The sequence below is a fragment of the Vicia villosa genome, unplaced genomic scaffold, assembly GCF_029867415.1.
Source record: "Vicia villosa cultivar HV-30 ecotype Madison, WI unplaced genomic scaffold, Vvil1.0 ctg.003444F_1_1, whole genome shotgun sequence".
Taxonomy (NCBI): Eukaryota; Viridiplantae; Streptophyta; class Magnoliopsida; order Fabales; family Fabaceae; genus Vicia; species Vicia villosa.
Genome location: NW_026706206.1, coordinates 25,486 through 39,779, shown reverse-complemented (window position 1 = coordinate 39,779; position 14,294 = coordinate 25,486). Strand labels below are relative to the sequence as shown.

Here is a 14,294-nt window from a genome sequence, read left to right as displayed (position 1 = left end):
CCAACATTATTCAAAATACATATTTTAAATAGTTACTTAATCAGTTTCACCTCCAACAAAGTCAGCAGTCTCAAAATAGGTATTATTGTTTCTGGGTTCAATCTCATTAAAATTCACTTCTTTTCCCTTTTCTTCAACATATGCCATTGGTCTTTTACACAAGTGTTCTGGTGTTCTACACACCTTAGACCAATGGCCTTTCTTTCCGCATCTGTAGCATATATCTTCATAATTCCTTGAGGGACCTTCTTGGATATACTTACCTTTTCCTTTGCGATTCCAATTATTTTGGTCATATCTGGGGGATCTATAATTATTCATATGACCTCGTCCACGTCCTCTACCATGAAAATAGTTTCGACCGCGGAAAAGGTTCCGACCATGATATCCTCCTTGATTTTGACCATCAAAACAAGCATGACCATTATTACCATCAGAACGAGCATGACCACCACGTCTCTTAAGACGATTAAAGCCACCACGCCCACGATTAAAGGTCGTGGCATTAATTTCAAGATATGGCATTGTTCCTGTGGGTCGTGCCTGGTGGTTTTTTTTAAGGAGCTCATTATTTTGTTCTGCCACCAGAAGAGCTGCAACTAAATCAGAATACTCAGTGTATTCCCTCATTCTATATTGTTGTTGCAATAATACCTGAGATGCATGGAAAGTTGAAAATTTTTTTTCCAACTTTTCTTTTTCAGTTATAGTTTTGCCACAAAATTCTAGCTTTGCTATAATCTGGTGCATAGCAGAATTATATGCAATGACAGTTTTGTAATCTTGGAACCGTAACTTGTTCCACTGATCCATTAATGAGGGTAACGGGACTTTCTTCTGATGTCCAAATCTTGCTTTAATTTTGTCCCATAAAATCTTGGGATCTTTAGCATTTGAGTATTCTGTTTGCAATCCATCATCAAGATGGTGCTTTATTATTCTGTTCACTTTTGACTTTTTCTTTTCCATTTCTTCTGGGTCATCTGTTGTTTTTCCAGAATTGTCTCCTTCAAGGATTTTGTTAAGTCCCTCACATGAAAGGTACTCTATTAAATTGTTGTTCCAGGTTATGAAGTTCTCCCCAGTTATGCTTAGAATTTTGAATTGATGCTTAAGATTGGACATGATTATATCTAGTGTAGTAAACACTTCTGATAAAAACGATCGTGCTGATAACGTGTTAAGAATACTGAATACAGAGAGATAGAAGAGACTGATAGTATATTGTTTTCCTTAGAAACTTTGCTGCGTACTTTACATATATCACGAAGTGGAATTTATAGTGTCAAGTTTTTAGCATTTACTGTGCATGGCTACTGTGCAAAGTTGAAAAATTTTCTATGAATGATAGACATGTACTATTCATTCCTATTTCAAAATAATAATAATAATAATAACAATAATTGTTTATTATTATAACAAACAACACCAAATCATCACTTTTTTTCTCCTTGAAATTTGAGTTTTTCTATTTTCAACACACATGCATGCACTTTTCAATAGTTGGTATTTCTTTTTCCAATAGACATGAATACACTTTTCAATTTCAGGTCTTTAAATTAAAGTTTTTTTTGGTTTACAAATTTGTAAAAACCTATTTTTTGGTTGAGTTAAAATTTGTTAAAATTCTCTTTCGTTCAATTATTCGAGATTTGAGATTTTGTGATGGTTATGTATTTTTTTTTCTTTGGATTTGTTGTTATATTTTGTTTTGAGATTATTTTGTGGATTTAGGGCTTTTGTTGAGATTTTTTTAGAATTTTTTGATCAATTTAGAAATTTTTTCAGATTTGAAACACCGAATTTTTTTCTCTTGGTTTAGAGAATAACATTTAAATTTGATTTAGTGATTTCAATAATAGACATAAGTTTGTTAATCTTGTTTTGTGATTGGGTTGGAAATCTAGAATTTAATATTTACAGTATCTTGTATCATTTTACATATTTGGGTATTATATACTATAACATTCTTGTTTGTTTCATTATTTGTTTTTTATTTTCATTCTAAAATTTCTTGCATGTTATTCAAAATAAAATTAAAAAAAAAACAAGAAACTAATTTAGAAATAGAATCTTCGACATTTGAGAGCAAGTTTGCATTCAAAAATATTTTAAAATTCATGTAATTTTTTTCCAGATTTGTTTAACCTATAACTAATGTTGCTTTTTGTTTTAGAGACTCTTGAAATAAAAATGGTGGTGGAAGATGATAAATGGATCTAGGTTGAAGATGTAGATGATGGACGAATTTGGATTTTTAGAGATGATGGACGAAGTTGGATTTTTAGAGATGATGGAAGATGAAGATGACAGATGAATATGAATTTTTAGAGATGATGGAAGATGATAGATGAATCTGGAAATGCAACCTTTTGAAAATATTTTTTTTTGTGGATTTAGGGGTTTTTTCTCGATTTGAAGACACTAGATTTTTTTTTTCACATTTAGATAATAACCCTGATATGAGTTTGAAATCTAGATTTAGTAATTTTTTTTTTCAAATTTGAAGACGCTAGATTTTTTTCCGATTTAATGATTCCAATAATTGATATGAGTTTGAAACTTGATTTTGGTAAATTTTTGTGTTTTTCAATTAAATTTAGATAAAAAAGATGAATGTTTTTGTAGATGAACAAGATGAGTGTTTGAAAATGAAGAAGATGAATATTTGAAGATGAAAAAGATGAATATGAAATAGAATTAATTATTCAGATTATTTTAAAAAATTATTTAATATAAAAAATTTAAATAATTAATAATTAAAACTGAATAAAAATTTATTAATAGATAACCGGTCATCTATCACAGCCGTCTGAATTAAGTAATACTATATTAATGGCTAAAAATGCAACTTCTTCTTCGTGGTCTAAAATCAACTGTCTGAGCCTCTGAGGCTAAATGTCACCTAGTTTATAACATTAAATTTATCACCGTTGCATGTTCTAGAGACATGTTTTCTTTTGTAGCAAAAACTTAAATTGTTTTGTGAAAAACACTAATTCAAGTGATGTAATCAGTTTACAACGGGGGTGTAACACTACAAGAAAAGTGCTTCCTAGCCACGTGAAATAGCGACGTGATTTTCACGTGTGTAAAATAAACCAGTTGTGACGTGAAAATCACGTCGCAACATGTTTATAATATTTAAAAATAAAAAGTAACGTTAATCAAGGGGGAAGTCAGGAATTTAATAAAAAAAAATGTTGTGACGTGTAAATCACGTCCCAACTTAAAATAAAAAAATTGAAAAACAATTGGAGTCAGAAATGCACAGGGGGAGAAGTTTGAATTTTTCAAAATTCAGTTGTGACGTGTAAATCACGTCGCAACTAAAAATTACAAAAACCAAAAAACTTTAATGCCAGAGTTGACTGACAAGGAGCACATGGGTTGGGAATGTGCATTTGTTGCGACGTGATTTTCATTTCGCAACGTGGCGATGTGAAAATCACGTCGCTAAAGTCTTAATACCTTTTCCCAAAACGCTTCTCCCTCTCCCTTCGTTCCAGAAGAACATTTTCTTCTTCTTTCCCCATTTCTTCTTCCTCTCAACCCTTCTTCTTTCCCCATTTTCTCCCAAAATTTTCTTCACCCATTCTCTCAAATTTCATTCTATTCCTTCCAATTGCAAAATATTCAAGGTATGTATCAAATCATTTTTAATTTTCTGTATTTTATTTATTATTTTTCGGTTTAATTTTGTATAAATTATTTGTTTGTGTTATAATTTTTTTTAGGTGTAATATTTGTGATTGAAGGAGCATTTCAAGAAGACATTTGAAGATTGATAGAGGAAGATAGAGGTAATTTTGGCATTTTATTTTTTTTAGGTTTTTTTTTATTGATGAATTAGATTGTAGAAAATTAGGTTTGTAGAAAATTAGATTGAAGGTTAAAATTGATGAATGTTAGTTTTGTAGTAAATTAGGTTTGTAGAAAATTAATTTGATGATTAGAGATGATGAAAAGAGTTGAAAGTAGATTGTTAAAATAGATTCAATATTGAATTTAATTTGATGATTAGAGATGATGAAAAATTGATAAAATATATTAGGTATAATAAATTTGTATATATATTTGGTATAATTGAATTTTGATGATTAGAGATCATAAAAATTGATGAACAAAATAGAAATGAAATGTTATTAGAAATGAAATATATTAGGTATATATTTTAATTTTGAATTTGTGTAAACTATTAATTAAATTATAATTACATTATTTAGTAATATTAGATTTATAATTTTACTTTCTTAATTTTAGTATATTTAGTTTATTGAATTAATTTATAAATTTTAATATATTTAGTTTATTAATTTAATTATATATATATATATATATATATATATATATATATATATATATATATATATATATATATATATATTTGGTTTTTTGCAAAAAAAAATATTAGTGACGTGAAAATCACGTCGCAACATTAGACATTAAATGCGCTTTTCATTTACTCCTAGGCAAATTTAGTGACGTGATTGCCATGTCACTAAGTAGTGACATGTAAATCACGTCGCAACTAAAGATGCTTTTCTGACCCAAACGCTGCTACGCCTGCTCTGACTGAATATGCATTAATCTCTGACCCAAATTTTGCGACGTGATTTTCACTTCACTAAATAGTGAAGTGAAAATCACGTCACTAAAAGTTGCCACCTTGCCTCCTGCGACGTGAATTTTCACTTTGCAAATATTAGTTTGTGATGTGTTTTTTTGGTTTGTGGCGTGATATTCACGTCACTACTGAGGTTTTTTTTTGTAGTGTAACCAATTAGATGCATGTAATTGATTACGCATTCGCAGTAACCAATTACACCTTATGGCATTTTTAAGTTTTGTATCAATTTTAATTGGTTACAGTTTGTGTTAAGTTAACCAATTTTTTGGGTATGGGTATTAAAAAAAGCAAAAAAACAAAAAAACAAAAAAAGAACGAAAAACAAAAAGAAAGGAAAGAACATCCCTCGACGCACACTGAGTCACCACCACCACCTGTTGCGAATGCTCTGCCACTGCCCGTCTCCTCTATCTGTCACGGCCGCGTCTCAGCAAATCGCCACCACATGCGGTCGCGCCTTCCACCATTCTTTCTGTTTTCATGGTATGTGTTTCTCTCGTCGCGGGTTTTTCGTCTTCGACTTTGTCCATTCTTGACTTCGATTTGGTTTGGTTTGCTCTGATTTTGATTTGTATCATCCATTCTTAATTTCGATTTTGATTTGAATATTTAATTCCAATTAAATTTGCTTTAACTTGTAGGAATTTCGATTTCGATTTTGATTTCAGTAACAATTAATAGTAATAGTAACAGAAATATATAAACATGTAGAGAAATCAGACTGAGTGAAACAACTATAACCAGACTGATTTGTTGCATTTGCATAGATATATAAACATGTAGAGAAATCTATTGTTTGATATCACTATTGTTTGATAGATTGATTTGCTTAATATAAAGAAACCATAATATATAAACATGTAGCTTGTTGTAAACTGTAAGGTAATACTTCGATAAAAACAAGTAATTTGATATCACTATTAAATAAAACTTTTATGAGGAATATATTGAGATTGTGGCCCATTTTCCCTCAGTTTTCAAGTCATTATACCATTTATGAGTTTGCTTTATCTACACTTAAATTCTTTGCTTAAGAAAAGATGTGGAACTATATATGTGTTTTTACTTCTTCATGTTCTTCAATTTTCATCCCATGCAAGAATCAATTTCTATCCAGCTATGTATCCAACACTGAAATTTGAACTTGAACGAGCACGGAGAATATATAAAAAGAGTGAAGATCCATTTTGATCCCTCACAAATATTACACGAGTTAAATTAGTCCTCCACAATAAAATAGATCCAATTTAATCTCTTATAAAATTTAACCGGATCATATTAGTCCTTCTGTTAATATTTTTTTCAAACCGGTTTTTTTTCTAGTTTTAAATTGTAACTGGATTGCCATGTCGGATGTTATTTTATTTTCATTTTTTAAATTTCATTTTTAAACAATTATAAATTAATAATATAAAAAAGCCAAAATTGTTTTTTATAAGGAGTTGAACTAAGGCCCATGTGGTTAATCTTAAACAATTCTAAATTTAAAATAAAAAATACAAAATTTGTATCAATATGGTCTCGAACCTAAGTCTCTTCAGATTAAATATACAAAATTTATATCAATATGGTCTCGAACCTAAGTCTCTTCAGATTAAATGACAGTCGATTTAATAAAATAGAAATTGATTTGTCTATTTGTAAATGATGGTCACTTTACTAACAATAGAAATTGATTGTTTAGTTGTTATTGATAGTCACTTTACTAACCGTAGAAATTGATTTGTCTAGTTGTAAATGATAATCACTTTATTAACAATAGAAATTGATTTATCTAGTTGTAAATGATAGTCACTTTACTAACAATAGAAATTGATTTGTCTTGTTGTAAATAATAGTCACTTTACTAACAATAGAAATTGATTTTTCTAGTTGTAAATGATAGTCACTTTATTAACGATAGAAATTGATTTGTCTAGTTGTAAAGTGAAAATCATTTAACTTGAAGGGACTTGGATTTTAGACCTCATAGATAAAAATTTATGTATAAAATTTGTTAATACAAGTAGAAATCATGAAAATTACTTTATAAGAAATAATTTTGCCTTTTTTGATATTATTTATTGATAACTGTTTAAAAATGAAATTAAAAATAAAAATTAATTTAGTATTTAAAAAATAAAAAATAAATAAAATCCAACGTGTCAGTCCAGTCACGGTTTAAAAGTATGAAAAGAACCGGTTTAGAAGTAGAAAAAAACCGATTTGAGAAAAATATTAGCAGAAGAACTAATATGATCCGGTTAAATTTTGTAAAGGATTAAGTTGGGTCAATTTTTTTGTGAGGGATTAATTTGACTCGTGTAATATTTGTGAGGGATCAAAATGGGTCTTCACTCTATAACTTATAAATCACTCTCTCTCATTTTTCACAATTCTTTCTCTCTCTTCACCTTTCTATTATTAGTTTTGAAATGCAATTTAAAGTTGATTGAAATATTTATTCTAATTATTAGATTTAAAAAAATGATTTTGATCCAACATAAAATATGAAAAAAATAGCAAAAAAAAAATCTATTTTATTTATTTGTTCTAGAAACCATTATAATTGCTTCTAAAAACTACCATTATTTTAATGTCAAAATATATTCAAACTTTTTTTAATCGTTCATGATTTGTTTTCTTTTTAAATGTGATTTCAAAATTTGCATTTATGTAATTTAATTTTTATGTCATTATCATTATTATAAGTCCCTTTTATGAAAAGGAAAAAAGAGATAAATAAACCAACAAGAAATCAAATTCAAATTTCAAAATCTTATTTTCCCCCCTCTTTTACTCTATTTTTTAATATTTTATATACGAAAATTTACTGTTGATCCATATATTTTTGTAAACGATACCTAAACAAAAATAATATTAGTATAAGAAAAAAATTTTATTATTGATCTAAATATTTTAATATACGAAAAATAGTATTTATGTTCCAAAATTTTTTTATTCAAAAATGGTATACAGGAAAAAATTTACTATTGATCTACATATGTTTATATACGAAAATTTCCTATCGATCCAGATATATTTGTAAACGATACCTAAACAAAAATAATATTTATATAAGGGAAAAAATTTATTATTGATCTGAATATTTTTATATACGAAAAATAGTATTTATGATCCAAAATTTTTTTATTCAAAAATGGTATACGGAAAAAAATTTATTAATGATCTAAATATTTTTATATATGAAAAATGGTATTTATAATCCAAAATTTTTTTTATTAAAAAATGGTATACAGGAACAAATCTATTATTAATTTAAATATTTTTATATACAAAAATTTACTATTGATCCATATATTTTTGTAAACGATACCTAAACAAAAATAATATTTGTATACCGGAAAAAAATTATTATTGATCTAAATATTTTAATATACGAAAAATGGTATTTATGATCCAAAAATTATTCAAAAATGGTATACGGGAAGAAATTTATTATTGATCTACATATTTTATATACGAAAATTTACTATTGATCAAGATATTTTTGTAAACGATACCTAAACAAAAATAATATTTGTATAAGAAAAAAATTTATTATTGATCTAAATATTTTTATATACGAAAAATAGTTTTTATGATCCAAAATTATTTTATTCAAAAATGGTATACGGGAAAAAAATTTGATATAAATATTTTTATATATGAAAAATGGTACTTATGATCCAAATTTTTTTTATTCAAAAATGGTATACAGGAAAAAATCTATTATTGATTTAAATATTTTTCTATACGAAAATTTACTATTGATCCATATATTTTTGTAAACAATATCTAAACAAAAATAATATTTGTATACGGGAAAAAATTATTATTGATCTAAATATTTTTATATGCGAAAAATGGTATTTATGATCCAAAAATGGTATACGGGAAAAAATCTATTATAAATTTAAACATTTTTCTATACGAAAAAATCAATTAATGATCTTTTTTTTTCTTTTTTCACCATCTATTTAAAACAAATATATTATGTAAACAAATGTGCGTACCAGACCAGAACCCGTGCGTATGGACAGGTTTGTTACTAGTTTAATTTTAAAGCATTCTAACCGTTGATTGAGTCCAATGGTATTATTTTAATGTTATACCGGTGAGCGACTTAATTGAACCCTCACCTTAGACATCACCACAAAAATAATATCAGTAAAAATTTTAAACAAAAAAGTTATGCAAATACAAATTTAATATTATACAACACTCAATTTAATAAAATATGAGTATAAATTAAAAAAAAGGGAAAAAATGTACCTTGAATGAACACACTCTTGAGAGAATGAAAGAAGAAGAAATGGGAGAAGAAGAGATGAAAAAATGAAACAAGAAGATGAAATGAATTGGAAAAAAATCGGTGATTTATATATTAATAGAACAATTTGTAGGGAGCTCCCTTCACCATTTTGCTTGGGGCCCCTCGCAAAATGGAATATCACTTTTTTAGAGTAGTTTTTCTTGCACGCCTGCACACGCAATGGAACATGGGCCTGACACAATAACTAACATGGACTGGCAGTTTGTTAGGAGTATCCCCTCTCCATTTCAAAAATCTTTTTTAATGACGTGTATCCTCTCGCAAAATGTATATTTGATATCATTTCAAAATTCAAAATTTCTCTCTTTTTATTTTACGAAGGTTATCCCCTCACCAATTGTTTTATAAATTTTATTTTTTAATTTGTGCATTGCGGGGATTATACCCAAATAATGTCAAAATTTAGTGAGGATTAATTAATCACCTCATTTAATCCCCTAATTAATTAAGCTTTTCCTTGTAGTGGTATTAAAAAAAAAAAAATTCAAGTTAGCAACTTATAGAGCAAAGAGTAGTTGACCGATGTTTGATTTTGGGTGGTGTAGCAAATATGTCAGAACAACTAAGCTTCTTGCACTTTGCATCAAATAGTTGTTTGTTCAACTAACTGTCTTCACTTACGATAGTTTCATTGAGCTTGCGCTGCTTGGCCACCTCTAGGAAATATAATCCGTTTCTCCCCCAAGGTGATATGATTGATTCACGCAATAATAACTCGCTTCAATTTTCAACAACAAGCAATTAAAATACAATAAACTGTTAGAGAAATCATGGTGAAATGTCTCCCTAGTTAAAGAGGATACCTAGCAAGTGATGTCTTATAATTCAGGACAGTAAACTGTTTGTGTTTTTCTCAATCAGTGATTTATGAAAACGAAAATTATAATTCAGCAACAAATAAGAAGAGGGAAGAAATATCCTTCATACAATTGTGTTAGTTAATTCTAAAACTTAATGTGTTATATTAATGAAATTTCTTATTTTGAATGAGTTATAGGAAAATACATTATATTTTTTTTCAATAAAATATAATTAATATTGTAGAAATATGAATAATAATAAAATAAAAAATTTAATATTAAAAAATTAAATTTTTAAGATTTTTTTAAATCAAAAAACTTTTATTAAAAACCAATACAAACAACCACTAAACCAACTAACGATTGGTTAAATGATAGTCACTTTACTAACAATAGAAATTGATTTGTCTAGTTGTTATTGATAGTCACTTAACTAACCGTAAAAATTGATTTGTCTAGTTGTAAATGATAATCACTTTATTAACAATAGAAATTGATTTATCTAGTTGTAAATGATAGTCACTTTACTAACAATAGAAATTGATTTGGCTTGTTGTAAATAATAGTCACTTTACTAACAATAGAAATTGATTTTTTTTAGTTGTAAATGATAGTCACTTTATTAACGATAGAAATTGATTTGTCCAGTTGTAAAGTGAAAATCATTTAACTTTAAGGGACTTGGATTTGAGACCTCATATATAAAAATTTATGTATAAAGTTTGTTAATATTAGTAGAAATCATGAAAATTACTTATTTAAAAATTACTTTATAAGAAATAATTTTGGATTTTTTGATATTATTTATTGATAACTGTTTAAAAATGAAATTAAAAATAAAAATTAATTAAGTATTTAAAAAAAAAATATCTAACGTGTCAGTCCAGTCACAGTTTAAAAGTATGAAAAGAACCGGTTTAGAAGTAGGAAAAAACCGATTTGAGAAAAATATTAGCAGAAGTATTAATATAATCCGGTTAAATTTTGTAAGGGATTAAGTTGAGTCAATTTTTAATGAGGGATTAATTTGACTCGTGTAATATTTATGAGGGACCAAAATGCGTCTTTCACTCGTATAAAAATTTAGCTGATTCCTTTCAGGCATTGTTTCACCATAGAACCCTTCAATTCCAATATATATGCAGCAAATAATTACTATCAATGGATTTCACATACGCTGCCATCTCAGTAACCCAATTCTACAATATGAATTAAAAATAATAATAAATTCAAGCTCAAGTTAATGTTTCATTAAATCTACTTTTAATATAATAAAGTAGAATACATATGAAATCCTATCATTATCCCTCTAATCACCAATTTGAGGGTGATAATCGGGGACATAACGGTAATTGCATATCCTTTAATATTTTAATTAACAAATAAATATTATAATTATTTAATAACCTTTCATTAACCCTATCAATTAAAAAAGTACCATTGAACAAATCAATCAGCAGCATCCTTTTTCAAAAATACCTTGGAACTGTACATACCAATTTTCGGTCTTCACATTTCATTTAATTTTGCAGGCAATCTTAAGTGTTTTGTTTTTCCAAAAAATTGCTATGGTCTTTTTGGTTTTCCCATGCCTTTTCATTCCCATGGTTAAATAGATGCTTTTTACATTCTATCCTATTTCAATATAAACCTGGCTGTCTTTGGTTTCATAGTGTCACAGTTTGGTTTTTCTGTGTTTGCTTCTTCATCAATTTCACGTTTTTCTGCTTCTTCTTCTTATACATAAATTTTATTAGAAAAACACTTCCATGCCCATAACTGTTTGCAACCATAACCATTCCCTATAAACATTTTTTCAAATATACATATCCATTCACATTTCTTATATACCATTTGCGATTTTTAGAATTTCAATCCATTGTTGCATATAGCTTTCTTCGTTGATTACTGTATTTTTTCTTCAAAGGTAAAGTTTCAAATTTCAATCTTTTAAAAGTAGATTGATTTGAGAAATTTCTACAATTTAGACGAATTTTCACATATTACAACCTAACTTTTTGTTGGTCAATTTTTTGTTTTCAATACACTAATGATGTAAAATTTCTTGCCTGATTTTCTATTTTTTTATGTTCACATATTCATTTTCTGATTTCAAAAACATTTATTGTGTTCACAGTTTAATTTTTACATTTTCTATACTTTTTGATATTTTATCCATAGACTTCAATGGCAATGATACAGGTGGTTCAATTGGAGAGCATCACTACATTCAACATGAACAATAAGTTTGACGACGACAACAATCTATATAGTCACTCCAATCAAGGCAACTACATGAATAGATTTGTATTTGTTCAAAACTAAATGATCTCTTTATTTGAATGCTATATGTTTGCTTTTGATTATGATTAGAATTCCAATCGATTTTTTTTGTGGGAAGAATTTACTATTATTTATGTTTGCTTAATCTTTAGCAAGTAAATTGTCTATCAAAAGACTTCCATTCAATCATGTTCCTGTAGTGACGAGAGACCTACCTGGAATGGAGAAACTACAAGTAGGAGTAATTTTTTTTCCAATGTGAATAAAGTAATAATGTAGAAGAAGAAGAAGAAAATCACCCAAATAGCAGTATTTTAAACCACTCAATTTTATATAAGTTTACTAATTATATGTATTATAAACAATTATTAATTCAAAATTGATTGTATGTTAATTGAGTATACGATTAATAATAAATATTTTTTATTTTGTTTTTATCAAAATTATTTAAATGTTATCTTTCTCATCTCTATTTATTTATTTTGAAATTAATTACCATAATATAATTTTAAAGTGTGGCGTACCTTCTTTAACTTTGAACTTAATTTTATTTTTGTTAACTTTATATTATTTTTTAGTTATATTTTTGAAAATCACATGTTTCTGGTGATAAAAAAAGTTATATATTTTTTTAGAATTGAGATTTTTTAAATTTTTATTATACTTTTTATTGTTAGTTTAATTTTTTCTTATTTTTCATTTGGATTCTGTTACTATGAATCGTTTCGTATTGATAGGCAAATCAATGATTTCGTTTCTGTAATTTTCAATTATAGTAGTGTTTTTGGTTTTTAATTTCGATTTGCAAGTTATTAGGTAAATTTATTGTGTTAAGATATTATGAATATTTTTATATCAATTTGAAAATCAATGATTTCCTTTTTATAAATTTTTAATTATGTGTTTTTTTCATTATGAAGGTAGCATCATGGTTTGTATGGACATTGACTATGTTATCAAGGGCACTTCTATAAATTTGGACTTAGTCTTAGGTTTTTTAAAAATACTTAATTACCTTAACTAAAATTAATTTAAAAGAGTAGTTTGTGTCCCTATGATCATTTTCATTTGATAATTATTGTATTAATATCTGCACCTAATCATTAGGTTAAGTGTGTATTCCAAAACAAAACCTTCATATTTCTCTTTTTCTTTGTTGTAAAATAAACACTAATTAATTTTTACAGTTAATATTGCGTATCTCTATTACCTAGGCTGACTAAAATCAATTTTTAAAACTTTACGTGTTCCCCATAAAAACTTTGTTTAGCAAAATTTCAATCTATAAAATTATAAGATTTAAAAATATTAAAATTATAACATAATTAATTTATAAATAAACTTAAATTATTTATTTCAATCTACTAAAACATTATTAGGTACACGATTACATGACTGGATCGTTTAAAATGGTTGAGTTACATTATATGACTAATATGTGTTATTTATATGTAATTTAATATTTTATTTGATAATATATTTTATAAATAAAATACATATTTAGCAAATATTATAATATCGGATTGATAAAATAAAATAAATAATCACATATGTATTGTATAAGTAGGATATTTTTAATAATATTAAAAATAATTAGACGTGTTACTACAAATAAATGTTTTATCTCCCAATGTGTGATCCGTACGAACATACACATGAAGATTAAATTAATATTTAATATAACAATCATAATTTCAAATGTTTTCTCTTTTTAATTTTTTATCTTTTATATACATTTATTAAACATTATCATTTTGATTTTCTTTTAATTACAATTTTATTTCCTATTTAGTATCTATTTTATTGTAAATTGGTCACAATAAATATTTTCAACCTTTAAAAATGAAAAGTTTTGGTCTATATTTACATCTATATTTATTCCAATTAACTTTTTTAGATGCGAAAGGAGTTAAAAAATTGACATTTATTTTTATTTTTAAAAGGATTTAGTTGTTTGGTGGGATAACTGGCTCTTTTATTAAAAATAAATATGTTTAAATTTTTTTCTGCCAAGATTATGAAGAAAATTATAAGTTATTTTTTATTTAATAAATATCCTATTTTTGTTATTGAATTTTAAATTTGAATTAAATAAATTTGTTGTTTTTATTTCATTAAATTATTATTTTTGATTTGGTATGAGCAACTAACACAAATATGAGAAATTAACCGCATGTATATTTAAATCAAATCATAACATCTATATATCTTTTGTACATATTTTTCTTTGGTAAATTAAATTAAATATATATTAAAGTTAAATAAT

The 14,294-nt window shown here is 26.3% G+C and overlaps 1 protein-coding gene across 1 annotated transcript; it reads right to left on the bottom strand.

Annotated features, from left to right (window-relative positions):
- Window positions 1-36: 36 nt before the first annotated feature.
- LOC131640985 (uncharacterized) lies at window positions 37-1,125 on the bottom strand. Its single transcript, XM_058911327.1, has one exon. It carries the CDS (start codon window positions 1,123-1,125, stop codon window positions 37-39), a length of 1,089 nt encoding a protein of 362 aa, XP_058767310.1.
- Window positions 1,126-14,294: the final 13,169 nt, after the last annotated feature.

Bases quoted from the DNA above. Each gene is read 5' to 3' on its own strand.
- LOC131640985 (XM_058911327.1), bottom strand. From the start codon at position 1,125: ATGTCCAATCTTAAGCATCAATTCAAAATTCTAAGCATAACTGGGGAG.